Below are 27,527 nucleotides of genomic sequence, written 5' to 3'. Positions count from 1 at the left end.
GTCCAACACTTTGCCTTTCATTCAGTAGAAGCCAGTGGTCTACAGGGCCATATGTGATCTGGCCTCCTGTGACCTCTCTTTCCTCCTTATTCTTTTCATTGCAGCCACACTGGGCTTTGGTTAACTGAACAAACAAGGTACACTTCTACCTCTGGGCCTTTGCTCTTGTCCCCTCTACCTGAAAAACTCTTCACCTAGCAATTGGCATGGCTTAATCCTCAACCCTCTTAATGCTCAACCATCACCTCAGTGATGATGCCTTTCTACTTCACCCTCTTTAAAATTGCAACTCCTGCTCACCATTCTTCTTTCCCTGCTCTATTTTTCCTTAAAACACTTGTCACAGTGTGACTTCTGATGTATTTTATGTACATTGTTTCTTCCTGGGGAGATTAGGAATTTTGTTACTTTTTAAAAAAATGCTACATACCTTTTTTGATTGCCTGTCTGAAATACAGTAGGGGCTCATTAAATCTACACTGAATAACTGAATTTCCGTTTGTGTTTTGGTGGAGGTTGGTGCATGGTTTGGGCCAGGTAGAATCTGAGGCACTAAGGGATACCAGGAGAGAGGTCTGGCACTTGGGTTTGAAGCAGATGATGACTGAAGCTGTAGGACCAGCCCAGAGGAACAGGGACAGAGGAGCCAGCAAACCTGCTTCTCCCTATGTTCATCTTGCTGGGTGAGACCCCCATCTGCCTGGTCACCAGACAGGCAACAGAAGTCATCCTGGACTCCTCACCTCTGCATCTCACCTCTCAAGCAAGTTCTCTGTTATTGTCTAAATATAGCCAAAGTCTGCCGCTTCCCCTCTGTCTACACTATCACAGCCATCCCCTCCCCCAGACTACTGGCAACAACCCAGTCTTAGGTGCCTCTGTTCTCCACCACGCAGTTTAAATGGTTTTCTAAAATAGCTGACCTCCCTCCGTCTTCGTAAAATCTTTCAGTGGGCTCCTGCTGCCCTGGGGGCCAAAGCCCAGCTCCCACAAGGCCTTCTGCGCACGTGGCCCGAATTCTTATCTAAAAGGGCATTTCTTGCCACTAAGCCTTTAGGCCCCCAAGGCGCAGGACCCCCTCACACCTCCTGGCCTGGGCTCAGGACTCCAAGCCGAGGAAGTGATGCCTGTTGGGGAAGGCCTGCCTGCGTCCGGGCTGCCTCCTTAGCCTCGCCTCTCGCACGCTCGTTACTGACACTGTCTGGCGGCCTGTCGCGTGGCTGGGGGCGCCTGAAGGAAGGATTGTAATTGCAAAGTGTCCGTGTGGGTCACTGCTGCGTCAGGTAGAGAAGACCGGCAAGGTAGCCCCAAGGAGGCAGGAGGGGAGCCAGGAGCCAGTCGGAAAAGCCAATGGGTGAGAGTGTAGGGTGCTTGGCTGCGTCAGCGAGGCCCGAACCGCCCTCAGGAGGAGGAGCCTGGGGTCCAGCGCCGCGCGAGCGGCCCTCTCTCCCACTAAGGGTCACTGGTCACTCTCCGCCCGCAGACCTGGCGGGGGCCGCAGGGCTAGGTCTCACCCGGCTGCCTACCCAGGCGAGCTTCAGCATCCGAGCGGAAAGGGCGGGGACGCCCGCCAGGCCTCGGAGTGGGTGGCCTGCGCTCCAGGGCCCCACCGGCAAGCAAGCATTCTTTCTGCGCAGGCGCGCCGCCCTGGCCGGGAGGGGCGGGGCCTGGACGGGTCTGGGGCGGAGTCACCTCTGGGCCCGCCTCCACTAGCTCCTCAGGCCGCCGAGTGCTGGGCACCCGGGCTATTCTAGGGGCTTCAGGTGAGCAGGGGGAACAGAGGGGTCAGGAGACCTCCTTCGAGGTCGGGTCGTCGGTCTGACTGCAGGCCCATCTGTCCTGCGGTCTGCCAACAGCCGCCTCCGCGGAGAATGGGAGAACAAAGGGAGGGGGCGGTACTGGGGCCCCTGCGGGAATCCAGGGTCCCAGCGCCCCCGCCTTGCCCGCTGACACTTTCGGTTTCTCCCCGAGTCAGACGCGCCGCCCTAGAGACCCTGGGCCGGCGCTGGGCGCAGCCGCCTCTCCGCGTTTGCCTGTCGGTCTTTGTGTCTGTCTTTGTGTCTGTCTGCTGTCTTCGAGCTTGCCTCCACTTCTAGAACTAAACCTCTGGGACACCGAGATCCCGCGAATCCTCGCCTCTCTCCCATGGCAGGTAAGTGGGCGCAAGGTCGAGGGTCTCCGTTATCCCCCCCACGGACTTGGTAGCCCGGTGTCAGACGCATCCTCCGGGAATGTGCTCGGACTGGCTGTGTGGGGCCCCTCCCTTCCTCCCCGAGAAGCCGCCGCCCTGCTCCCCCGCCCCATCTTTCTCATTCTCTTCTCATCACAATTTCCCCGCAGCCTCGCGGCCTGTGGGCCAAGGGGTAAAGGGATGAAGTCAGGGACCCCTTCTAACCTACTCTTGTCCCCCCCACAGGCTACTTGCCCCCCAAAGGGTATGCCCCTTCGCCCCCACCTCCCTACCCTGTGACTGCTGGATACCCGGAGCCGGCACTGCATCCTGGGCCTGGGCCCGGCCAGGTGTCCGGGCCCGGGCAGGCACCAGTGCCTGCCCACGTGCCTGCCCCTGCGCCGGGCTTTGCTCTCTTCCCCTCGCCTGGCCCTGGGGCCCCGGGACCAGCTGCCCCCTTCTTGCCATTGCCAGGGGTGCCTTCCGGCCTCGAATTCCTGATGCAGGTGAGTGGGAGGGAGGGAGGGAGGAAGGAAGGGAGGAGTGACAGGGAGGGGACCCAGGCGACTAGGCAGGCCAGCTGATGTCCGCCTGGCCCCTACTGTCTTTCCAGATTGATCAGATCTTGATTCACCAGAAGGCTGAGCCGGTGGAAAGTGAGTGGAAGGAGGAATAGGTTGGGCCTCATCACGGGGGCAAATAGTGGGCTCTGGGGCAGGCGCTGGTGTCGGAGCCTCAGCATGTCACCCCTTGGCAGCGCTCTTGGGCTGGGAGACCTGTAACCGCTATGAACTGCGCTCTGGGGCCGGACAACCCCTGGGTCAGGCGGCGGAGGAGAGCAACTGCTGTGCCCGGCTGTGCTGTGGTGCCCGCCGGCCCCTGCGAGTCCGCCTGGTGGACCCCGGGGACAGAGAGGTGCTGCGCCTGCTCCGCCCCCTCCACTGTGGCTGCAGCTGCTGTCCGTGTGGCCTCCAGGAGGTGAGTGGGGAAGGCTGGGGCCAGAGAGAAACTCGGGTAAGGGGCTGGCCAGTGATGGCGGCAGAACCTGGGTGAGGCATGGGATGAGATGGTCTTCTGATTGGAGTTGGCCAGCAGCAGGTGGGATGGGAGGCCTAGTGAGAGGGAAGACAGGTGGTCTAGTGAAGGGGATGGAAGGTCTCATGAGGGGAAACAGATGATAGAGCTAGACTGGTGAGAGTTTGGGGGCCAGGGTACCCGGCTGGGCAGTGATTCTGTCTGTTTCCCACTCCAGATGGAAGTCCAGGCTCCACCGGGCACCACCATTGGCCATGTTCTACAGACCTGGCATCCTTTCATCCCCAAGTTCTCCATTCAGGATGCTGACCGCCAAACCCTCCTGAGAGTGGTGGGGCCCTGCTGGACGTGCGGCTGTGGCACGGACACCAACTTTGAGGTATCAGGAATAAGGGGAGATTCCTGGGACCTTCATAAACCAAGGCATCCATGAGGTAGGATAGTCAAGAGCTCATTAATCCAAACCTGCTGTGATGCCTACCACATTGCTGGCTTTTCTCTACTCAGAAATAAGATGGACCAGGATCTTATAAAACATGGCTGAGGATTTCATCTGAAGGGCCAATGCTGATTGCGATCTGCAACCTTGTGTTGAGGGAGAAAAAAATAATCTTAGGCCAGGCTGGAGTTAGGGTGAAGGATGATTATTGAGTGTACCTTGGGCTGGGCCCACATGGCTCCTGTGTGTGTGAGTTCGTGAGCCCAGGCCCTGGAGCAAACACTGATTTCACTTGTTAATATCCTGTGGCTTACCTTGCCAAATGTCCACCCATCCACCCCTAGTCTGAAATCCAGGTGATGTCCTTCTTACCATACATTCTGGTTACCAACCCAGAGCCTAGAGAATCCAAGTGGTGACCATTTAAGAGTAAAGCCTGGGAAGCACCTTCTTTTCTAGAAGATAAAGGCACTTGAATACTTTAAGAGATAATTATATGTGTAGATAAGGGAGGAAACAACAGGTATAGTCTGGTAGGCTTTCCAAGGCTTCTGATAAGGTGCTCTACCTAAGGTTACTTTTTAAAACTGAGTCACCTTGGTACCTGGGGAAAGCTTCTTTGATAGGAACTCATTGGCAAAGAGATAACTTGATGATCTCTGGATGGGAATATGTAGACTGCATGGTTCTTATCAGGTCAATCTTCCTTTTATGTAATATGAATGGTCCACATTTGGGGTTGTGCTCTTGGGACCACAGGGCTGGCTGGGAGAGGCCCTGCCCAACCTGGGACTGGTCTGCAGGAAGTGCCCCAGGGCTGTAGGACCTTCGGGGAAGGGGATGGGCAGGACATCACTCCAGTTCTAGCCACAGGAGAATTAGCGGAGGATAAAGTCCAGGCAGTCATTGTGAATTACCACCCACATTGGCAGGGCCTGTTGCTGCTGGGCTGAGAGAGGCCAGTGAAGACCCTGATCCTCAGAGGCCACTTTCTGCTGCCCCCTCCTCCCACTGGATGGACTTGTATCCACCCAGGATGAGGCTTGCATGCTGCACTAGACAGAGCCCTCACTACCTTGCAGATAAGAGGACAGACACCCCTCTGGGCCATCTAGCAGCCTGGTTGGCTGAGCACAATCAGGCATTTAGCAGCTTCTTTTAGCCCATCTGGCCAGGCTACTCTGTACAGGGCACAAACTGCACCAACCATTGGTGGCAAGGACTTTGGTAACCAAAACAAACTTAGCAACTGGCCATCCGCTAAGGAGATTAGATTGTATTGTGCTTCTGTTTCTCCCAACACTGATGTTTAGCAGTCACGTGTGGCCTTTCAAGAGCAACAGATCCAAGTTGCCACCCTGATTTTTGTTGTGGACTCACAGGGTAACTTCAGGTGGGTCAGTGTCCCCAGATGTCACATGGAACCCAAAGGCTTTGGGAGGATTCACTATGTGTACCGCCTGCACAGTTCATAACCGGGGACTGTGGAAGTGGGATGGGAGACAGAGATCAGGCACACCCCTTCTATGTGGGATCTCCCTCCCTCCCTCTCTCCTGCCAGGTGAAGACCCCAGACGAATCCCGCAGTGTGGGCCGCATCAGCAAGCAGTGGGGGGGCCTGCTCCGAGAAGCCCTCACTGACACAGATGACTTCGGCCTGCAGTTCCCACTGGACCTGGACGTGAGGGTGAAGGCTGTGCTGCTTGGAGCCACGTTCCTCATTGTGAGTCGGCGGCCCTTGCTCCTCCCCCCACTACCCCTCTGCTCTCACTCAGAGGTTCTGAGTGCTTCTTGGCCTCCTGCTAGGAGAGGTTCAGAGACAGAGTCTTTAGGGGTTTGGGGTTCCAGACCTGGGTTTTGATAGCTGAGCCAGGCTGGCCCAGCCAGATATCCTGCTGACCATGCCCTCCCCTCAGGACTACATGTTCTTCGAGAAGCGAGGAGGCGCTGGGCCCTCTGCCATCACCAGTTAGAGGCCCTCTCTGGGTGAGGAGACCATCAACTCAACCAGAATTCAGGATGGTCACTCGCCCTGGCCCCTGCTCAGAGGTAGCCCCTTTCCTCTGTGTACACTGCAGGCGAGAGACAGGGAGGCCTGCGAGGCTGGGGGCTTGGTGCCCCATCCCTCCCCTGCTCCCCTGGCCTCCTTCACCTGTGGCCCCTACAGAAGGGTATGTATGAGAGCCCTTCCCCTGCTACTTCCCGCCACATCTCCCGTGGCCCCTCAGCATGCAGGCATATTGGCTTTCAAATGTTCCCTACCCACTTCCTCACAACCCCTTCCAGGGTCTCTGCTCCAGACGAGGCCTTAGAACGCGGGACTCTGGGGTTCTCTGACAGGGCTGGGGGTGGGAAAGACACCAAAGATGGCGGACCTGGCCACCCTTTCCCCACATCTGCTTGGCCAATTTGTTCAGCCTCAGACAATGGCACTCTGAGGGCATCCTACCTCCCCACTAGGGCCAGGACCCCAGTGCCAACTTCCTCTCCCTCAGCTGGTGCTTGCTGCGACTTCCTGTGCCTTAACCACCCGTTCCTTCCTTTGTCCCAGGAAGGAAGCTGTATCTTTTTATGTTATATTCATATAAACTTTGTAACTTTTTGCACACTGGAAGATGTTTGTAATAGGAGAGGGTAGGAGAAAGAGTTGGGTGTGGGAAGAGACAAAGGGAAATAAGACAGCTGTGATGGGCAGGGTCTGGCCCATCTCATAATCCACACTGCCAAGATCATGTGTCCTTGAGTCTAAGAGAGCCCCTTTCATCACCCATGATGGCCCCAGACCATGCCAAGGCAGCTGAGGCTGTATTCCCCAAGTCATCCAAGATGGTTACCCCCAGAGCACAGTGTGGTAGCTGATGGCAGTTCAGGATGGCTTCTCCCGTGACCCAGAATGGCCTTGTGCTCATTTTCTGTAGTGACAGAAGCTTCCTGTGGGTATGATGTGCCACAGCTCCGCTCCTCCAAGTATTCCCTCTTGTTGGGCAGAGTGGACTAGATCCTCCTATGGCCAAGGGAGCTTGTGGCCTCAGAGGCCAAGGGGCAGGTGAGGAGACAACAGTGCCTGATGCTGGGCTCCTCCTGTACCTACCACAGGCCTGTTGGGACCTTGTTCTGCTTCTGCCTTGTCTCATGTGGCTAGGCCCTTGGTCTGTCTGGTGTCTGTGCCCAAAGGAACGGAGCTCAGGGCCGGGCCAAGACATAGCGGCTGGCAGCTGAGAGGTCCCACTGGTAACGCTCCAGGATGCGCCGGCAATCTGCTCTGGACCAGCTGCTGAGGTAGAAGAGCTGCTCTACCTGTGGGGGTGGGAAGACAGGCAGCTGACTGCCAGAGGGCAGGGCCAGGAAGGGCAGGAACCAGGGGAAGGGTCGGACTTTACCTTGAGGTTCCGTATGGCAGAAACCACATCTCCCCCAGTGGCTCTTAGAGCAGCCTGGCACTCCTGGTGGGTGACTCCGTGCACACTCAGCTCTACCTGCCGGGGATGAAGCCTCATTTAGGCCCCTCTTCCAGTCTGTAGCCCCTCTGGACACCGGGCCACTTCAGGGAGACCTCACCTCCATAACCCTCCTCTGCAGCTCGGGGTCAGACAAGGGTCCTCCGGAGGGGATGGTGGCTTTGCTGGCTCCAGGTGCTCCTACGGGGTGACTGTGGGGAAATTCTCTTTTGGGCCAGGGAGGCCGCTCCCTGGGAGGCTGGGAAGAGCTGGCAGCCATGGGAAGACGGGGTGACCGGCCTGGGGGTCCCTGGGGCCCAGTTCTGGCATGTCGAAGTTCAGGGGGACTCGACCCGCCTCCTGTGGGACGGGGACCCAGGGAAAGAACCGACTCCAGACTCTTGGAAATGCCTGCATATTTGAGAAAGAAACCACAACTTGAGAGGAAGCCCAGCTGCCTTCTTTCTCTGGCTATCTGTCCTCGGGGTGGTCCTCTGTCCAGGCGGACCAGAACCCAGATGTGCACGATGGATGCCCATATCCAGGCACCCAGGGGGCCCAGAGAGCAGCCCAGGGCTGCAGGGGGGAGATGCTGCCTGAAGTCCAGCCAGCATGTCAGCAGGCAGAGGAAGGGCAGGACCCGATAGGTGGGGAGATGACAGATACAATCAGAGCAAGGGGCACTGTTGGAGGGTGATTCCAGACCTTCTGGGAGACCCTGTAGGCTCTGTCCCCACCGCCATGCCCACCTTTAGTCCTCTGCAGAGCCACATTCCTTCTCTGGCCCCGAGCCTGAGGGGCATCCTGAAGCTTTGCCTTCCCTCTGTCCCTGTCGGAGAGTATTCCAGTTCATTCTCCACCCCCACCCCAGAGAGCAGTTCCCTCCCCCAAAGAATTTCTGGGGCCTCCAAGCAGGCTGAGACCTGAGGCACCTCTAGCCTGCCCTCCACCTTTACCCCTTCCCCTCCAGCTTCTCCTCTCTGGGGCCTCCAGGCAGGCTGAGACCTGAGGCATGTCCAGCCTCCTCTCCATCTTTACCCACCTCCCTCCAACTTCACCCTTCTCCCCTCCATCTTCACCTCCCCGACAGGCTCCCCTTCCAGAAAAGTTGCTGGGCTTGGTTGGTTCCTAGCCTAGCTCTGGCCCCCACTCTTTCGGGTCCTTACCCATCTGCGTTTCTCTGGTGTCGCTCTCCCCGGGCAGGGGTGCCTCTGAGGACGGGGCGGGTGGCTGGTAGGTCTACCAGTGTCACCGCCGAGGCTGCGAAGCTGCCTACTTTGAATGTGCGACCGTTCTGGCCCTTCCAAGTTGTGGAGTCAGGGCTGTGGGAAGAGGCGTGGGTGAAAGGGCTGGGCCCCAGGGGAGAGTGGGGGCTGGGCCCCGTCCACATTCAGCTCACAAGCTGTGCGCTATGGAGCCACATCTGCCCGGAGGAAGGGACGCTTTTTTCTCTCTAACACAAAAGGGCTCTATGGGCCAGCGGTGGCTCTAGCAGGGAGGCCAGGACTGTGGTAGAGTGCTCGGGGCCCGGGGGGGGAGAGGAGGCAGAGGCCTGGGGTTCAAGGAGCTGGGGGGAAGCTGAGCCGGGACCAGCATCAGGAGGGTTGGGAGGGAGTCCTCCTGGGGCTGGGTGGGAGGCATGAGACCCTCACCTGCCCTCGATGATAGTGATGGGGTCACCAGGTTCCATCCTCAGGGCACCAGGCTCCATGACCTCCCTCACACAACGTCCCTCAGGAGGCCAGGCCTGTAGAGATAGGAGGAAAGGGTAGCTGGGCTTGTGGCATGAGTCACAAGGGTAATGTCATGGGAACAGAGGAGAGACTCTTCATGTACCCATCAAGCAAACCCCTACCAGGTGTGTCCTGGGCCCACGGGGGGGATGGTCCCTGTCTCTCGGTTGTAATCCAGTGGTAGCAGACCTGGATTCCACACCAAGCTGGACACAGCCCAGGGGTCAGGAAGTAACAAAAGGGGACCCTGTCTCTATCTAGGGGGGGTCAAGGGGAGAGTCACCCTGTACACTTTCACTCCATACCCAGGCCCATCACCTCTGCCTCCCAAGGACCTGGGAATTCTCCACTGCCTCCACCTTCATCCAGACCTCTTCATCTCACATCTGCTTCACAGTCATTGCAGTCTACTGGTCTTCCCATCTTCAGCCTCATCCTTCTAATCCATTTTTGCACCAAACCAGAGTGTGTGCTATGCTAAGTTGCTTCAGTTGTATTCAACTGTTTGTGACCCTATGGACTGTAGCCCACCAGGCTCCTCTGTTCATAGGGTTCTCCAGGCAAGAATACTGGAGTGGGTTGTCATGCCCTCCTCCAGGCTATTTTCCCAGCTCAGGGACAGAACCCATGTCTCTTAGTCACCTGCATGGCAGGTGGGTTCAGGAAACCAGAGTGACATATATCTAAGGATGGCCTATAACTCTCCTGCTCACAACCCTTCTGTGGCCCCTAGATGTCCTCAGAGTTAAGAACTAAACTCCTTTAATGTTAGAGTATATAGTGATTTAGGGCACAGCTCTGCAGTCAGTGACTGGTTCAGCTCTCCATTCCTTCACTTCCTTAGGCAAATCACTTAAACTCAGTGTTTTAACTGCCCCCTCCCTAAGATCGAGCTGGGTTGTTGTAAGGACTGAATGAGTGAAGATGCATCAGGATACATGGAGAGCACTTAGTAAGGTATCTTACACACACCAAGCGCTCTCAGTGCTAACACCGGTTATTTACCATGTCTTATAAGTCCCTCCTTGGTGCACCCCGAAAGTGCCTCTGCCACCTTGGTCACTGTACTTCCCCCTCCCACTCTTAACCTTTCCTCTGTCTGTCAAACACCCACTGCATCCTGCCTCTCTGGGCTCCCCTCTCTCTTCCCCAGCCCCCAGCCAGCATAAACTAGACCTCAGCTGTCTCCCTGGGGCTCTGAGGACCCTAAAGGTGGGGAATGAATCTGCTTTGTTCAGAATCAGGTCCCAGACCCCAAACTGGGAGTCAGTATACGTCCATCTTGTGCATGGGACCCTGGGAAAGAAAACAGAGGCAAGAGAGATTGGAGGTTTCCGGGGAGACAGAAGCTCCCACCTCTTGGAGCAGCCCCTCTAGGTCGGAAAAGGTGGGCCGGTCAGCAGGGTGGTAGGCCCAGCAGCGCAAGGCCAGGGTGTAGAGGGCCCTGGAGCAGAGAGGAGGCCTGGGCAGGCGGGCTCGGTCCTTCTCCAGCCGTTGCAGGATGAGGTATGGCGGGACACCGGCCCAGGGCTCCTCGCCCCCAGCGAACATCTCCCACAGCGTCACCCCATACATCCACACGTCCGAGGCAGATGAGAAGGCCCCGTGGCGCAGGCTTTCGGGCGCACACCTGCGGAAGCGGAGCTGAAGGGGGCCGGATGTGTGCACAGGGTGTGTGCCCGGAGCGCCCACCTGCCACTGGGCACGCCCCCTTAATGCGGCCCGCCGGCCTGCGTTCCTGCCAAAGTCCTCCTTTCTCTGCCCTTCCAGACCGGAAGACTCCTCTAGTCCCCGCCTCCCTCAGAGGACCACTCCCTCGGCTCCTGCCCCCAGATCCTGCCCTACCGCCCAGGTTCTCACCATGCAAAGGGGATGCGGCGGGGCCCACCCATGATGTATCGGCCCCGGGCACCGCCCAGCGGTCGCACCAGCCCGAAGTCAGCCACCTTGATGGTGCGCGGTGAAGCCAGTAGCAGGTTGCGTGTGGCCAGGTCTCGGTGGACCAGCCCACGGGCCCCCAGGTACGCCATGGCCCCGGCCACCTGCCGCAGGAAGAGGCAGAGCAAGGCCAGGGCCAGCGGGGGCGTGGGGGCTGGGGCCGTTAGACGCGCGTGCAGGGAGCCCAGGGGCGCCAGCTCCATCACCTGCAGGAGCACGTCGGTGTGAGCGGTGGTCCGTCCCCATGAGACCCTAGCGCTCACCCTCCTGTAGCCCATCGGCCTGGGGACTGTCCCAGGTGCCAGCATCAGGGTTTGCTCACCATCTGCAGAGGCTGGCCTAGTACAAGGCCGTGCAGACGCAGCACGTGTGGATGTTCCAAGTTCATCATGACGGACACTTCTCTCAGGAAGTCCTCTAGCTCAGTGCCCTCGGGACCTTCGGGACCCACCCGGAGGGACTTGACAGCCACTGGGACCTGGGCGTGGGGGGAAGCACCGTAAGGCACAGGAGCAAACAGTTAAGCCAAGGCCAGAGCAGAGAGGGCCCTCAGAGAGGGGGCAGCTGGTCCAAGATCCCAGAATGAAGTAGGTTCCCTGGACACTCACAGTCTGGCCGCTGGGTAGTGTCCACAGCCCTCGGTGCACCATGCCAAAGCAGCCGGAGCCCAGAAGCTCCCCTCGGCACACAGCCCGGTCGGGGATCAGACACTTGAGTCTCCCATCTGGCTCAGGGAGGGATGGAAGGCTATCTGAGGGTGGGGTGGTCTCCTTCTGCCCAGAGGCAAAGCCCCCAAGGATCTGAAACAAGGATGGGAAATCAGGTGTGTGGAACTCTGTTTACACTCTTCTCTGCCACTCAGCCTGCCCCCTGCCCAGGCCTGAGCTGGCCCTGAAAAGCCTCTCGCCCCCACCCCAAAACACACACCTTGTAGACCCAGTTCTTAGACTTGAGCCCCGAACGGTGCCTCTTCAGAGCTTCAGCCAGTCTACGTTGGGCTGAGGGAGGCCAGAATCAGAGGGATGGGGTAATGGGGGCGGCACGGAGCAGGATGCAAGAGATTTACAAGCAAGAAGGCTGGGGTGTGTGGTGGTTGGAGGAGAGTTGCAACTAACAGGCTGGGGAAGGAAACAGTAGGGCCTAGAGGCAGGGGACTCTCACCAGGCCGGCCCATGCCAATGCCATCCAGATCTTCAGCTCTTACAAAGTCGAAGTGCTCCGGCCGAGTCACGTTAAGCTCCTCCAGGATTGGCCGGTAAAACTGGGCCAGCTGGAGGTCTCGGAGCAGCCGCAGCAGCCACAGGGAACCCGCCTCGGGGAGCATGTCTGGAGGAGGGACCCCTGTGAGGCCCCGTCCTCCAGTCACATGGTCCAGGGTAGTCACCTGAGATACTCAGGCACCAGAGACATGGTCACCAGCTCCACCCTCAAACCCTCAGAAACACTCAGGTACAGAGGGAGGGATCTCAGGGTCAGCCAGGAATCCTGCCCTTCATACACACAAACCCCACCCAGGAAGAATGTTCTCCCACACCTAAGATTTTAGCACCTAGCAGACTTCAGATGTGTGGCCCCGCTCTGAGATATGGCACACTGCCTGTACCCCCGTGCAAGCTAAGTCGCTTCAGTCATGTCCAACTCTTTGCAACCCTATGGACTGTAACCCACCAGGCTCCTCTGTCCTTGGAATTCTCCAGGCAAGAATACTAGAGTGGGTTGCCATGCCCTCCTCCAGGGAATCTTCCTGACTCAGGGATGGAACCCGCATCTCTTATGTCTTCTGCACTTGCAGGTGGGTTCTTTACTACTAGTGCCACCTGGGAAGCCCTGCCTGTACCCCTAGGCCACTCAGATATACTGCCTCTTAGACTTGAGGTGCACCCTTGTACACACCCACTCAGGTACACCAGAGACATTCTGATCCACCACATACACTCCAGAGATGCCCAGATACACTAACCACACTTCAGACAGAGGTACAACACACACACACGTCACACCTATAGATCCCCTAGAAATGTGATGCAAAAGACACCAGAGACACATGATACATGTCCACTCCCAGCTGAGCCATATACTAGTTGCCGCAAGACACCAGGATTCCTGCCACGTACCCCTCACACACACCCTCCTTGAAACATGTTGAGTTTACTGCCTCCAAGATTCACCAGCCCTCACGTGTGAGACACCCAGGTCTACACAAACACAGCACACAAGACATCAAGCTTTGGTGTCCACATGTGCCTGAGATACGCCGGTAGGCTGCCCCCTCTGCCCAGAGCCGCCCAGAGTCATTGCCTCTTCCACACCCTAGGCAGCAACATGTGAAATCAAATCGGGCATTTGTGACGGGCGGTAAACCTCAGGTACTGCTCAGAGACACCCAGGCTGCGAGGTACACAGTCCCTTCCCCACCCACCTGAGCTCAGATCCCAAGACAGAGCCCGGCCGGCACACGTGAGTCCCAGGCAACTCCACCAGTCTTTATTCAATAAGGCTCTCGGCGCCGGCTGTCTGCGCACACACTCTCCCTCACACACACCTGCCCCCCGCGCACCCCTAACTTAGTTAAGCCCGGAGGAAGCGGAGGGCCCCAGGCTGGGTCCCGAGGGACGCTCGGAGGTGGCGAGGAATCGCGGGCCACAGCAGGGGCGGCGGGAGGAGAAAGCCAGGATAGCTAAGACATCCGGCCCAGTGGCAAGGTGAGAAGGGGAAGGACAGCACGAGATGGGGGACAGGAGGAGACGTGGCCGCGGAGGAGAAGGACCGGGGAGGGGAGGCTCGCACCGCCAGACGCGCCCCCAAACGAAGGCCGCCCCGCCAGCCCGGCCCCCAGAGCCCCTGCCTCTCCCGACCCTCACCTGGCGGAGGCGGAAGCAGCGGCTGGGGAGCCGCCCAAGCTGCCGGGACTAAATCCCGGGGAGGGCAGGACCGAAGCCGCGGGGCGGGGCCTGGCGGCTGGGCCCGGGTTCCCCGAGGGATGGGGAGTGGGTGGAGGAGGTGGGGGTTGATGCTGGCGGCCGGCCAGCCAGGCCAGACCCTGGGGGGGCCTCCCTTCGCCGGTCCTTTGCTCGCCCCCTTCCCACCCTCTCTCCACCTTCCCACCCTCTTTCCAGACTTCTCTAAAGAACTTCTCACCCCTCCCCAGACTTCCTCCTCGGTGTCTCGTTCTCCCTTCACCCCTGCCCCGTGCCCCCTTCAACCGAATCCTCCACCTGCCTCAACCAGGGCCCCACCCACGAAATGAATAACCCCTGGTAGAGAGACCCGCCCAGGGCCCGGGGATAAAGCTAAACCGGACAGAGTCCCTGAGAGGGCTTCATGGCACTCTGATGCAGAAAGCCGGCCTGGCGCAGCTTTCCGGGCTGTGAAATGGCGCCACGACCGAGGTGTTGATGGTGGCGCAGGTAGTCAGCTCCAGACCGCACCGAGTCTCTAAGACTAAAGCCCTTGGCCTTTCCCCCTGCTCTGAATGTCCTTTCCCAGTCTCATGTGCTGCCCCCGAAATGGACCTTTTGGGGAGCTCCCCAGGGTGGAACGGGGCGGGGGTCTCTGGAGCAAGCGGGGCGGAGACAGCTTCTGAGTGGCCCCTCAGCCCGATTCCAGCTTGGTACCTGGTCTTGGTGATCCAGGGCAGCGCTCCATACCTCAGGGCACAACTTCCCATCTCTGGCACTTCCTGGCCTCCTTCTGGCCCCTCCCACCTGTTACCTCTGCTGACACCAGGGTTCTGTACACTTCTGCTTGCCCTGTGGGGCAGGACAGTCTGGCTCCAAGAAGGCTCTGAGAAGCAGTAAGCCCTCTTCCTTTCCCTCACGGGTCTCAGGACCAGTCTTAGGCTATCTGGCCTGTGTCCTTCTGTCCCAGGGATAGATGTGTGAGCATAGCAGATGCAGTCTCTAGAGTCCCGTGGGGGGCAAAGCCCCCTCATCTTGGTAAACATATGGAAAACTCCAACACTGATGGGAAAATCGTAGTTCACAGTTCTCCTCCTGTGGTTTTCTTGCCAGCTCTCTTGCCCTCCCACCAGGGCAGATAACAGATGTGATTGTTTCCTGCACATGTCTCATCTCTGATTTGCTGTGGACTGGCTCCACACGGGCGGGCTGGATCTGTCAGGTGTCTTGAGGTACCTGGGACAATGCAGGCCTATAATAGGTATGGTGCGTGTTGTCTATGAAGTCTGCTCAGTCTAACTGCCGAGCCCTGGGCGGTGAAAAGAGTGGAGTCCTGACAGCTAGATCGCCAGGGAATTCTCCAGCAATTACTATTCCCATTTATAAAACCCAGAGATGGTTTCTGCCTGCTCTTGACCTTTCGGTCAACAGAATCACACGCTTTATTGTTTGCATTTGGCTTCTTTCACTCAACATTTTTTGTTTGGTTGAGGTTCTTCTTTTTTCCCAAATTTTTATTTATTTATTTATAGCTGTACTGGGTCTTTGTTGCTGCGGGAGGGCTTTCTCTAGTTGCTGAGAGAGGGGGCTACTCTCTAGTTGTGGTGGTTGGGCTTACTGCAGTGACTTCTCACTGCAGAGCATGAGCTCTAAGTTTCGCAAATTATAGAGCACAGGCTCAGTAGTTGTGGCCAGTGGGCTTAGTTACCCTGTGGCATGTGGGATCTTCCTGGCGCAGAGATCGAACCTGTGTCCCCTCCATCGGCAAGCAGATTCTTAACCACTGGACCACCAGGGAAGTCCCTTGTCCAGTTTCTTGATGGGAAACACAGCAGTTCCATGAGCATCTTCAGGAAAGAGCAGGTGAAACCTGATTTTCCTCTGGATGTCCAGTGTCCTCACAGATCTGGGTGCACGGGAAGTCCTCTGGGTCTTGAATGAATGAATACATGCGTTTGGAGCACATGGTGGGATATGAAGGCCGATGCAGCTGGAGAGGCTGGCAGAAGCCAAACTAGCTGTCAGATCATCCTTCCAGCAGGCTTTCACTGTGCCAGGTTCTGGGGACCCAGGTGAACAAGCTGGCACGATCCCTGACCTGGTTGGGTTCAGTCTGCAGGGCCTTGCAGAACAGGCTCAGGAACTCAGGCCTTTCCTTAGGGCTTTGGTACCCCCCGAAAAGTTTTAACAGGAGAGTGACAGAACCAACCAACCCGAGGTGTAAAGAGGCTGGGAAAAGGTGAGAGAGAAAAAGGAGGGAACTCAAGGAAGAGGCTGTGACCATTGGCTCAGGGGAGAGAGGCTGCCCTGCTGGCCTTGGTGTGGGATGGAGAGGAGACTGAGGAGGGGGCGCTCCTGACTGAACTCTTGGCCTGGTTCCTCTGTGCTCCAGCAGGAAACCAGAGGCAGAGGCTCCACCCACCTTTGTCTTTCACTTGGGAAAAAACCCCAGGAAATCAGAGGCCTCTGTATCCCCCTTTGTTTCTTATTTTTGGAATTAAGCTTCTCTCCTCCCCCACCTTTGCCAATAAAGATGATGGGGTATGGAGGAGCAGAGCCTGATGATTCTCACCCCTGCCTCGGGAGGCCTGCCTCCAGGCTGAGATGGGGCATCCAGCTAACACTTAAACTTGGAGGCCCAGAGCACCACCCCCTCCACCCTCTCCATCTGCCTTTCCCCAACTTCTGCCTGGCCCTGCAGGCTCTGCATCCAAGAAAGATGAGCACATTCACACCACCAGAGCCAAGTTTTCCCCACAGGGCAGAGAACCAGGAGGACATGCAGAGATGGCGGCCCAGTGGCCAACCTCCCCTCCCCCACCTTGGGTTTGGCAGACAGATAGGACCCATCCTTCATCAGGAACCATGCTGGTGCCTCTGCCTTCTCCCTTGCTGCCCTGATCCCTGAGATCACTGAGCGTTTCCCCTTCTCCCTGACCACATCAACCTCTCAGCAGAGGAAAGCCCCCCAACATTCTGGTTCTCTCTCTCCTCTGAGCCTTTGCATGACTATTCCCTCTTCTTGAAAGTCTTCCCACCCTTCTCCAAATCTGGCCTTGCCAAATTCAGGCAGCCTACCCCTAATCTAGTCTGGACTCTTCCCCTACACCCTAAGATCCTTGTGCTTTCTTCTCATTGCACTCATTGCTCTGATAGAATTTGCCAGTAACTTGCCTTATCTCTCCTGCTAGATTCCAAGCTCCAGGTAGAATATGACTTCATCTTGTCTGGGCATTGCTATGTCCCTCATGCCCAGTATGGTGTCTGACTCATATGATAAGTGCTCAGTAACCTTTGTTGAACAAATGGACGAGTCAGAGTCATCTGGATAGAGTGAAGCAAAGGAGATTTTTGACATCAGGAGCTCCTTTGATGGCAGTGATGGGGATGGGAGTTTCTAAACTTAATCCATAAGTGTTCTCCTGGTGAACCCACCCCTGCCCCCTCCCCATGTGACACTCCCTGGCCCCACATAGCTAGCTCTCCCCAGACCCTTGAGTAACAGCCTCTTGTTCCATTACCCCATCTCCATCTCCCAGGACCCTAAGGTCTCATTCTTTTCCAGTTTACACTTGCTCACTAGTTAATGGAGTCACCAGCCCACCACTTTGTATCTATCTGACAGTTTTCTTTCCAAAGTGGAAGCAGTCTTAAATCTTCCATATTCCAACAGGCTCATGATGGAGCTGAGGGCCTTTACAGAACAGTAGTTCTGGGACATCCCAGGTGGTCCAGTGGCTAAGACTCTAAGCTCCCAATGCAGGGGGCTCGGGTTCCATCCCTGGTCAGGGGACTAAATCCAACATACCGAAAATAAGAGTTTGCATGCTGCAACTAAAGATCCCATGTCCTACAACTAAGATCTATTGCAACCTAATTAATTATTATTATTATTTTTAACCAGTAGCTGAGAGCTCACTTCTGGAGTCTGACTACCTGAGTTTGGATCCCAGCTTGATCACTTACCATCCTATAAATCTGGGCAAGTTACTTCATGTTTGTACACCTCCGTTTCCTCATCTTCAAGATGAGATTATTATGAGTATCTACCTTGTGGGGCTATTGAATTAACTGTGCCCATGTGTGTGGTAGCTGGTCTCCAAATCAGCTCCCAGTGAACCTCCCCAGCTGGTATCACAGTGTCGTGCTTTTCCACAATGATCTGTGTAATCAATGGGGTTCCCAGGTGTTGCAGTAGTAAAGAACCTGCCTGCCAATGCAGGAGATGCAAGAGACACAAGTTCGATCCATGGGTCAGGAAGATCCCTGGAGAAGGGAATGGCAACCCACTCCAGTATTATTGCCTGGAGAATCCCATGGACAAGGAGCCTGGCACGCTACAGTCCATGGGGTCACAAAGAGTGTAATCAATGGGATATTGTGAGTATGGTGTGTGACTTATGAGCTAGGTAGTGAAAGGCAGTGTGGCTTCTACCTCCCTCTCTTGGATCACTCACTCTGGAGGAGGCCAGCCACCATATCCTGACAGTCAAGTAGCCCAATGGAGAAGCTCCACTTTTCGAGAAGTTGAGGGCTCCTGCCATCAGCCGACACCAACCAGCCAGCCAGACATTTGAGTGAGCTATCTTGGAATCTTGGAAGCTGACCCTCTAGCCCTTAGATGTCTACAACCCTGACCTACATCTGGACAACATCCTCACCAGAAACTCTGAGCCAGAAACACCCATTTTAGCTGCTTCTATATTTCTGATTCACAGAAACCATGAGATAATAAGGGTTTACTGTTTCAGACAATTGAGTTGTAGAATAATTTGTTCCACAGCTATAGGTAAATAACACATAGTCTCCATATCTGTTAACATCATTAACTCCATCTTACAGGTAGGAAGACTGAAGCTCAGGTTGGTGAACTGATGTTTTTCATGTACATATACAGCTATTAATAGGAAGTGGCAGTCAGACACGACTGAAGCAACTTAGCAGCAGAAGCAGCAGCAGCAGCAGTGCCAGCCATATCCTCAATCCAGGGCGTTTTGTTGTTGTTGTTGTTATTACTTTTGGCCACACCACCATGGCATGCAGTATCTTAGTTCCCTGACCAGGGATCATTGAACCCAAGGTCCCTGCAGTAGAAGCACCAAGTCTTAACCACTGGGCCCCAAGGAAAGTCCCAACCCAGGGCTTTTAGTACCAGGTTCTAGGCTCTTCTTTCTGTCCCACCATCCCAGTTATCCATTGTTGAATAACAATACCTAGTGGCATTAAATAACTATTTTATTATGCTCTGGACTTTGTGTCTGGAACTCCAACAGGACACTGTGGGAATGGTTTATCTCTGCTCTACTATGTCTGCGGCCTTGGGTGGAAAACCTGATAGTCTGGGGATGATGATCTGAGAGTGGAGGGCTGCGTTACTTACACATCTGGCAGCAGATACTGGCTTTTGGCCAAATCCCTCCATGGGGACCCTTAAAATAGGCTGGGCATCCTCATAGCATGACGACTGAGTTCCAGAGTGAATGTCCCAAAAGGCAGAAGGTGACAGATTCTTAAGGCCTGGGCTCAGAAAGTGGCTCAGTGTCACTTCTGCCACATTCAGTGAGCCTGCTAGCCATGGAACCCAGGTTCAAGGGAAGGATACATAGCACCTACCTCAGATAGGCAGCTTGTCACAGAGTATGGGGCCATTGTTTAAAACTGCCACACCCCATAGCAACCTCCTGATTGGTGAGGGGCTCTGAAAAACCATCCCTGCCCTGACAGGCCACACGCTGGTAGGTTGGCCTCATGTGCACAAAACAAATACTAACTCCACCAGCCTCCTGTGCAAAGTGTTCATGAAAGGCTTACCCAAGGAAGACCTATCACAAGGGTTCAGAGAAGGTGCTGCAGTCATCAGTGACACTTCCTGGCATCTACCATGTGCCAGGCTCTGAGCGAACAGACCCAGAACCTTAAGCAGTGGCTTTAGAGAGTAGTGTGTGGTACAGCAGGAAGATGTGTAAAGAAACACCACTACCTGAGGTAAACAGGTGCCACACAAGAGAAGCCTGGAGCAGACTCACTCCACTTAGCCTTGGGGGCTCAGAGAAGGTTTCTCAGAAGAGGGGATATCTGAGCCAAAGGAGAAAGTCTTTCCAGACAGAGGAACAAGCCTGGGCAAAGGAAGGAGATATGAGGTAACAGTATTTGGGCAACTAGAAGTGACTCAGGGTGGCTGTGGGGTGGGCAGAGCTGAGGTGAAGCCCCAGCGGACACCAGGGGGTTGGATTCCAAGAGGCATTACCTACCGAGATAGACCACTTACTGGTGAGAAGTGGGCGCATGGCATGAGGGGAGGAGGATGGCTGTGACCCTGTTGGAAGATAGGTCTAGAAAGGTGGACATGTGGAGTCGGAGATGCCTGTGGGGCTTTCAAGTGGGATTCCAGCTCTGTGTCTGGACAGTTCTGGCCTGAGGACTAAAGAAGACGAGGGGAGCTGCAGGTGGAGAGTATTGAATGTCAGGATCAAGGGCCAACTCTATATTCTATAGGCAAAGACAAGCTAGGGAAGGTTTTAAGTAAGAGATTATAATGGCTAATACTTAATGAGGGCCCATTACATGTTGGGCAAAGTCCCAAGCATTTTATATGAACTGATTTGGACCTCACAGTCATTCTGTAAGGAAAGTGCCACTGCACTGAATTTAAGATATTTTCGATTGTAATATATACCATTATGCTATGACATGTCTTCAATTTAAAATGGGTCCTTCAGAGATGTTAAAATGTAGATCGAACGAAAAAAGGAATCAAAGAAATACATGGTCCGCATTTAAAACATGAGGAAACAGGAACAGAAAAATAACTTTCCCAAGGTTTGGTAAATGCCAGAGCCAGGATTTGAAATCACGCAGCCCAACTCCAGAGCCCAAGTTTCCAAGCATCATTTGATGCTGGGCAGGAGGGTCTAGTGATGTGGAATTTTAAGAAGACCAGTGTGGGGACTTCCCTGGTGGGCCAGTGGTTAAGAATCTGCCTTCCAATGCAGAGGGCACAGGTTCGAGCCCTGGTAGGGGGACTAAGATCCCACAAGCAGCAGGCAAACTAAGCCCAAGCACGATAACTAGAGAGTCCCCACCCCACAAGTAAGATCCAACACAGCCAGGAAAATAAATATTAAAAAAAAAAAAAAAGACCAGTGTGGCTGCTAAGGGTGCAGAGTGGGCTTTAGGGGAGTGAGCAGAGTCAGATGCACATTTGGGAGACTGGGCTCCACGGGGAGAAAGAGGGTTCCAGAGAGGGCTGGGGCCCATAGAGCAGGAGGAGGGGCAGAGAGGAGCAAGGTCCTTCAGAGATGGGCAAAACTGTTGACCCACTGCATGTTGGGTGTGAGAAGGAGGACAGCTCTAAAATGCTGAGCCTGGAAAGAGGGCACATTCTTGGGGGGCTTGAGACAGCTCCTGGAGACAAAGGAGAGCTGCTGTGGCTGGGGTGTCAGCAGGGCGCTTCTCACCCCAGTGTGGGTGTCAGCGTTGTCCGGTGCCTGGCTGGCAATCACTTAGTATTTATCAAATGAGTGAATGTTTCAATTGTTGTATGAGCTTGGGCGTGCCATATGATCTCTGGGTTCCATTTTCGGTATAAAATGAAAGCGTTGGACTAGAATGTGTAAAACAAAATGGAAGGTGTTTCTCCAGAAGGGATAAATTACTCCTTTCTCTCTATCCCCAGCACCTTTACAGATTCCCCCAAACAGTGGTTCTAACCCTGGCTGGCTGTAAATTAGATTAACTGAGGCCCCATATGAGACCACTAAACTCTGAATCTCTGGAGACAAGACCCAGCAACAGGTAGCTTTTTTTTTTTTTTTTTCTTAAACAGGTAGTTTTTTAAAGATGACCAGATGACTCTACATGCAGTCTCCCAAGTGGTGCTAGTGGTAAAGAACCCACCTGCCAATGCAGGAGGCATAAGAGATGCAGGTTCCATCCCTGGGTAGGGAAGATCCCGTGGAAGAGGGCATGGTAACCCACTCCAGTATTCTTGCCTGGAGAATCCCATGGACAGAAGAGTCTGGTGGGCTACAGTCCATAGGGTCGTGGAGTCGGACACGACTGAAGTGACTTAGCACGCACACACGCAGCTGGTTGAGAACTGGGAGCTTCGTTTCCAGTTTGAACTTCAGTATCCAGTTTGAAAACCATGGGGCTGTGTGAAGGCAAGGATCCCTCCCAGGCCTAGGCCCTTGGACTGTGACTTATAGCTGGAGTAGGCCTCTCTTTTCATGTCCCATCTCCCATCCCCCAAATCTAAACTCCTGCTAACCAAGGGACCAGACACCAGGGTTTCTCAACCACATATTGCTGAATGTTTAGACCAGATCATCCTTTGTCCTGGAGGACATTCCCATGCATTTTCAGATGTTTATCAGCATCCCTGGTCTCTAACAGTTAGATGTCAGTACTACATTCCCCACCCCACCCCCCATCAAAACAATAAAAAAATCTTCTCTGGTGCAAAATCCCCACCTCCCCAAGTTGAGAACCACTGTGCTACACGAACCTCTCTCTCCCCCTGCCCTACCCAGCTGCAGACAGAGGCCAGGCAGAGGCGGAGGCCATTTGACAGCACGTTTAATTGGGCCTGGCAGGAGGGAGGCCTCTCTCTGTGGGAGGCTTCACAATGTTAAATGGAAGGGGAGCATGCCAGCAGGCTGACTGATGTGGTCTCACTCTAGGGGGAGGGACTTTTCCAGAACACTCATTCCCGGATTCCCAATCAGTCACAGGAGGGCCAAGAGGAGTTTCTGGGGCCTGGCAGCTCCCACGTTCCGGGAACAGGCAGAAAGGGGATGTGGGAGTGGTGGTGAGCAGAGGGGATTCTTTCCTTCTGTAGATATTTTCCTGGCACGGGACTGCCCCCGTCTGATTGGTTGAGGGATGAAGGGGAGGAACTTTCCAGCTGTGGGTGCCTGGGTCCCTGGCGACCATCTGACACTGGGACTATGGGGTATGTCTGAGTATCAGGGTCTGGAAGATTGAACCACTTGGGGCTGGAACTTAGGGTCTGGCTGTCCCCCGCCCTCCCCACCCCACCCCCAACCCAAAGAGAGAAGTGGACGTCGTGGGTACACGAGCTCCTTAGAACTGGAGGCTAGACTCTGTCCTCGTTTTCACAAGTCAACTTTTTGCTCGGAAGTGGTTGTACCTGAGGGAAAACAGAGGGTGGGAGGCCTGGGAAAGGAGGAGGGAAGGGCCGCGAGGGCAGGAGGAAGGATGAGGGGGTACTGGTGGGAAGTGGTGAGGCTGTCTCCCGCCCTGATCCCGCAACTCACTCCACCGCGAGGCTCGGAACACCCAGGAGCAGGGCAGTTCCGCACACAAAGAGGAGCAGGATCCGAGCTTCCCAAAGATCGTGACTTCCTATAGGGGACCCAGGAGGCAGTGAGTGATCCTGGGGACCACACCCATCGATGCTGGGGGAGCCTCAGAGCTCAGAGATTTGGGTGGGGGTGAGGCAGATGTGGGGAGTAAGGACCTGGGAAGCAGCGCTTTCGGGGCCAACAGTACACCTCGAAACCCTGGCAGGTGGAACAGTTGTACAGGATGGTGCTGCCCCCTGCAGGAGACAGTAGGGCTAGCAGTGCGGCGGGAAGCCTCCGTTTCTCTCTGCTTCCACCGCCCTCCGTGGCCGCTCTCCTGAAGTGCCCCAAGCCCCTGGCTCTCGCTACCCCTTCCCTTTCCTACTCACGGCAGGCGGGAGGGCAGAGAGCTGAAATGAAAGACAAGGCAGGGTGGGGGTGGGTGAGCTCAGCCATACACCCCTTTGCCCAAGGACCTAGGCACCCCTTGGTCCTTCCCATCATCCGTACCTTCTCTGTTGTACTCCAGGAGCTTGGTCTTTTGAAGCCATTGCCAATATGAAGGGAGTGAGTAGAGAGACCCTTTGATCTCTGGGGAGGCAGAAAGCAGCTAGAGTGCCCAGGGCCTCAGCAGGGCTGGTTCACCTCCACCCCTTCACCCAGCACCACCCCATCACACTCTCCTGTCTCCATCTGCCCTCCACCCTTCCCTACTCCTCCTCCCCCTCCTTGGTTGTGCCTTCCCCCTTGACTTCACCCACGACTCTCAGGACTCTGTGAGTCTTCTCTGTGATTTTGTTCAAGGATGCATCATCTGTGGAGATGGGTAAGGACAGGGTGATTCCCTCATTGACCTGGAAGGAGGTTCTGGGCCCTTTCCCAGGGTCCAAAGAAGCTCTCCCAGAGGGAGCAGAAAGCGTGTCCAGAGAGGGCTGTGGACTGAGGAGATGGCTGAGAGGCAGAGCTGTGAGGCCACTTGCAGGCCCGTTGGGGCGCAGGGATGACTGTTGCTAGGCCCATCCCTGGATGTCTGATTTTACCTAAGGCAAAGGCCGAGAATGTCCAGGAGACCTCACAGTCCTTCCACTGGACCTCCATCTGGCTGCAGAGCCGAGCCAGGCGGCCCGACAACTCACGGTCTGGGAAGCGGCAGAAGACACAAGCCTCAACGGCTGCCAGGAAGATCCCACCTAGTGCCAGTGTCCACATGAGGCCTGCTGGGGGCTGCTGGAGGGATGGCTGGCCCCACCTAGGCTGGGAAGGCATTGGAATGCTCTGTGATCCTGATTCCAGCCCTTTGTCTGGAGGTTCTAGAGCATTCTAGCACAGTGAGTGACACTGCCCCATCTCTGGCTGGGGTAAACTTGGGGCCCAATGAACTGAGGACTGGAAGAAAATTCTTCTAGTGGGAGATGGATAGAGAAAGCAGGGCTTCTGCTATACCCCCAACCTAGCCCTCAGCAGCCTTCATGAGTTGGTGATTCCAAAAGCAATTTTATTTTTCTTCCTGTAAATCATGACCAGTGATAAACAGTACGTGACTCCCCAGTGAAGAAGCTGTTTGTGAGTATCCCATACCCCCAGGGACTCAGAAACCCATCCCTGTCCACATCCTCCCCCACTCTTTCAAACTCTTCTGTTCATCTCTTCTTCGCTCTGAGCAGCCTTGGGCCTTCCCCAGCTATCTCCTAGCAACAGGCTCATGGTTGCCTTAGCAACAGAGAGTTCTATACAGGCCTCCAAGGCCTAGCTAAGCCCAGTGACTTCTCTTACCTTTCATTAGAAGATCCTAGTGACTCAAAGCTCAGCAGGCCCCTCCTGCCTACGTGGATGTGTGAAGCACATGTGCACACACACCCCTTGTGATTAAACTAATTGTCAGTCTACTCACACCCATACCACAGACACACCTGGTACCAAAACAGTTGCTGGGCAACCCCAAACAGGCCTGGACATGCAGAGGCCACAGAAGACCAGCATACAGACACCACCTCCAGCAACATGGCTGAGAGTCAGGATGCAGGGATCCACGCATCAGTCAGAGCCACTGGCTGACAGGCACGTACACATGAAGGAAGGCAGGCCAGGACCCAAGAAGATGCCCCGCTCTTCCCTATAGCCACCCCCACCTTCAACATGGGATTCTTTAAAACACCTGGATCTCCAGAGGGATGCTCCAGCCCCACAGTTAACGGGGATTCTCCTAGCTCCCTTATGCCAACCTAAGGTGAGGCGTAGCCCTCCCTGTCTCCCTCAGTGGTGGCTTAGGACACAGCAAGGAACCTCCCTTCCCATATTTCACAGTGTTCTGACCTCTCATTTGTCAGGCCAGGTGAGGCCACCATCCCCAGGAGAAGTCACAGTCCAGGAGACCACATTAGAGCAATCCAAAGTTCCTCTTTCCCTCAGACCTCACCGTCCTTCCACAGTCCTGCTAAGTTGAGCCTGGGCAGAGAAGCATACCTGCTTTTCCAGACACTGAATACTGAGCTCCAAGCAAGGAAACACCGAAGGTCCCCAGATTCAGGCAGGACCAGCCAGGGAAGCCTCCCCAGCCCTCCCAGGATCGGCTCCAGTCCAGACCCACTGATCTTGTGGGCTCTTGGTGGGCTCCTGGTGGGCTCCCTCCAATGTGGGGAGTCCTGTCCATACTTGGGCTCTCCAGTCAGGTGCAATGGGGCCTCTGACTCTCACAGCTCCCGGAGCAGAGCTAGGAAAAGGCCTCAGGAGAATCTTCAACCCCTTTAATGACCGGTTCTTTCTCCCCCTCGCCCCTCCATGAAGTCAAACTGAGGGCAGCATTCCCAGGTCTCAGTTCCTAGTGCCGAACAAAGCGTAGAGATCGGGAGTTGAGCAGGTCTTCAGGATCAGGGAAGACAGAGTCGAGACGGAAGCCATGCTCCAGAGCCACCCGCAGCACCTCCTCCAGGAAGCTGGGTGTGCCCACCACCTCCCGTGGCTCTCCTGGTGCCCCGGTCCACAGTGGCTGCAGCCCCAGTCTGCGGTACTCCACTTCGGGGAGTTCCGCGGGGCGGGGGGCCCATTCCAGACGGAAGTGTGGGCCTCCCTCTGCCCTGTCCTCATTGGTCACACCAAATCGGGCCCGCAGGGCACCCAGACACTCAGGATCGGTGCAGAAGAGATTGGCCCGGAAGGTGTCCACCTGGACAGAACTCAGCTCATAGTGGTGTGGGCCTCGACGAGCAGAGAAGTGCACCAGGCGGGGGCTGCTATCTACATCTGCGTGGAGCAGGGCGGCTGTGTGAGCTGGGGTCCCCCGAGAGGCCTCCAGTTCCCGCAGGGCATCCAGGAGGGGTCGGATCTGGTAAAAGTCTGCCTCTGCCCTGAGAAGCGCTGTCTCCCCATATCCAAGGGGCAGGTCTAGGCGGCCCAGCCGGAGGAAATTGAGGATGTGCCGGAAGGCCTTGCCATCTCGATCGATGAAGTAGTGGCCACCTCCCTCGGGATTGAGTTTGGGGGTCATGGGGGTACCAGCCCTAAACATGGCCCCCAGCATGGAGTCTGGGAATCGAGTCAAGGTCTCCAACGTAGTGGAATATAGCGTTCCCCCGACATTCAGGGTCACGGGGCCCCCGAAGGAGGGGGGCGAAGAGGGCACAGTAGGAGGAGAAATTTTGAGGAGTATAGAAGGCACTGAAAGAGAAGAAAAGGCAGAACTTCCTGGATGTGTGCAGAACTGGGTGGTAAGGTTCAGACTGTCTCTGAGTGGGAGGCACAGGTTGGAGTACAAGGCAGCAAGATTTGGGGCTCACCCTAGCTGCCTTGGTGGTGGGGGATGGTTTCTGGGCACAGAGACGCCGGAAAGTTCGAGAGAACGGATGAAAAGAGCAGAGGGAAGTCAGAGAGGTACGGGAGATATAGATCCGATTCTGGGTGGTCAGCGATTCCTTTCTGTGGTCTTCAGACGGTGGCTTTCCAGAATCCAACCAGCAGGTGACGGTGGCGAGCACAAGGCCGACTCTGAAGGGTCCAGCTTCTCGGGCAGATCGCTGTCACCGTGGGCAGGTCCACGCAGGGCTCCGGGGGCCAGTTTGAGGCCTTGCCTTGCCTGATTCCGGCGCGGGTCCCAGGAGGTGGAGGCGAGGCTGATCGGAGCTGATGGCGGGAGGGGGGAGGGGTGCCTCTGTATCGGCTGGGGACCGCAGATGCACGTTCGGTACAAGCTGGGAGTGTCCGAGGACTCCAATGGAAGCAGCCGGGAGTCTCGGGACCCGGGCGCCGACGCCTTCCTCGGGTTTCGCTGCAACCGCTTAAGTCCTCTCCGCCCCCAGGAAGTGGCCTAAGGGCAGCGGCGGGGGGCCCTTTAAGAGGCAGCCCCGCCCCCTGGGCGCCCCGCCCCTCGCCCCCGCCCCCCGTGGTGGAAGCCGAGTGGCGAACCAGAGAGACGGGGCGGACAGGCTGGACCAGCGCACGCTAGTGGGGGTGGGGTCCGGAGGGTGACTCAGTTACGTCGTTCCGGATGTACCCGCGACGGCCTCACGGGCCCCCAGGTGTGCCCGACCTCACGTCTGCAATTCAGTGGATGCCGGCATCTCCAATCCCGCCGCTCAAG

The 27,527-nt window shown here is 55.9% G+C and overlaps 4 protein-coding genes across 7 annotated transcripts; 1 reads left to right on the top strand and 3 right to left on the bottom strand.

Moving 5' to 3' along the window:
• PLSCR3 (phospholipid scramblase 3) lies at positions 1,381–6,250 on the top strand. 2 transcript variants are annotated; one of them, XM_018064575.1, is made up of 8 exons: positions 1,381–1,763; positions 1,976–2,152; positions 2,417–2,676; positions 2,784–2,826; positions 2,928–3,148; positions 3,423–3,584; positions 5,206–5,367; positions 5,561–6,250. In XM_018064575.1, the coding sequence occupies exons 2-8, from the start codon at positions 2,146–2,148 to the stop codon at positions 5,615–5,617; spliced, it is 912 nt and encodes a 303-aa protein (XP_017920064.1). In that variant the 5' UTR covers positions 1,381–1,763; positions 1,976–2,145; the 3' UTR covers positions 5,618–6,250. The 2 variants fall into 2 exon arrangements, with proteins under 2 accessions (XP_017920064.1, XP_017920063.1); XM_018064574.1 differs by having other exon boundaries at positions 1,381–2,152.
• Positions 6,243–14,445, bottom strand: TNK1 (tyrosine kinase non receptor 1). Of its 3 annotated transcripts, XM_018064571.1 has the most exons (13): positions 14,367–14,445; positions 11,914–12,078; positions 11,680–11,750; positions 11,361–11,552; positions 11,075–11,230; positions 10,675–10,958; positions 10,171–10,444; positions 8,734–8,828; positions 8,248–8,403; positions 7,831–7,910; positions 7,203–7,492; positions 7,025–7,120; positions 6,243–6,941 (listed from the first exon to the last, which is right to left on the bottom strand). In XM_018064571.1, the coding sequence occupies exons 1-13, from the start codon at positions 14,395–14,397 to the stop codon at positions 6,828–6,830; spliced, it is 2,004 nt and encodes a 667-aa protein (XP_017920060.1). In that variant the 5' UTR covers positions 14,398–14,445; the 3' UTR covers positions 6,243–6,827. The 3 variants fall into 3 exon arrangements, with proteins under 3 accessions (XP_017920060.1, XP_017920062.1, XP_017920061.1); XM_018064573.1 differs by lacking the exon at positions 11,680–11,750 and having other exon boundaries at positions 14,367–14,424; XM_018064572.1 differs by lacking the exon at positions 6,243–6,941 and having other exon boundaries at positions 7,035–7,116.
• Positions 22,701–24,350, bottom strand: TMEM95 (transmembrane protein 95). The gene is made up of 6 exons (XM_018064568.1): positions 23,995–24,350; positions 23,712–23,768; positions 23,465–23,545; positions 23,344–23,364; positions 23,131–23,211; positions 22,701–23,015 (listed from the first exon to the last, which is right to left on the bottom strand). Exons 1-6 carry the CDS (start codon positions 24,218–24,220, stop codon positions 22,924–22,926), a joined length of 558 nt encoding a protein of 185 aa, XP_017920057.1. The 5' UTR covers positions 24,221–24,350; the 3' UTR covers positions 22,701–22,923.
• On the bottom strand, positions 24,429–27,284 carry KCTD11 (potassium channel tetramerization domain containing 11). Its single transcript, XM_018064567.1, has one exon. It carries the CDS (start codon positions 26,469–26,471, stop codon positions 25,773–25,775), a length of 699 nt encoding a protein of 232 aa, XP_017920056.1. The 5' UTR covers positions 26,472–27,284; the 3' UTR covers positions 24,429–25,772.

This window comes from Capra hircus, chromosome 19 (assembly GCF_001704415.2).
Source record: "Capra hircus breed San Clemente chromosome 19, ASM170441v1, whole genome shotgun sequence".
NCBI lineage: Eukaryota > Metazoa > Chordata > Mammalia > Artiodactyla > Bovidae > Capra > Capra hircus.
Note: the sequence above shows the minus strand (reverse complement) of the source record. Positions and strands in the feature narration are given on the sequence as shown.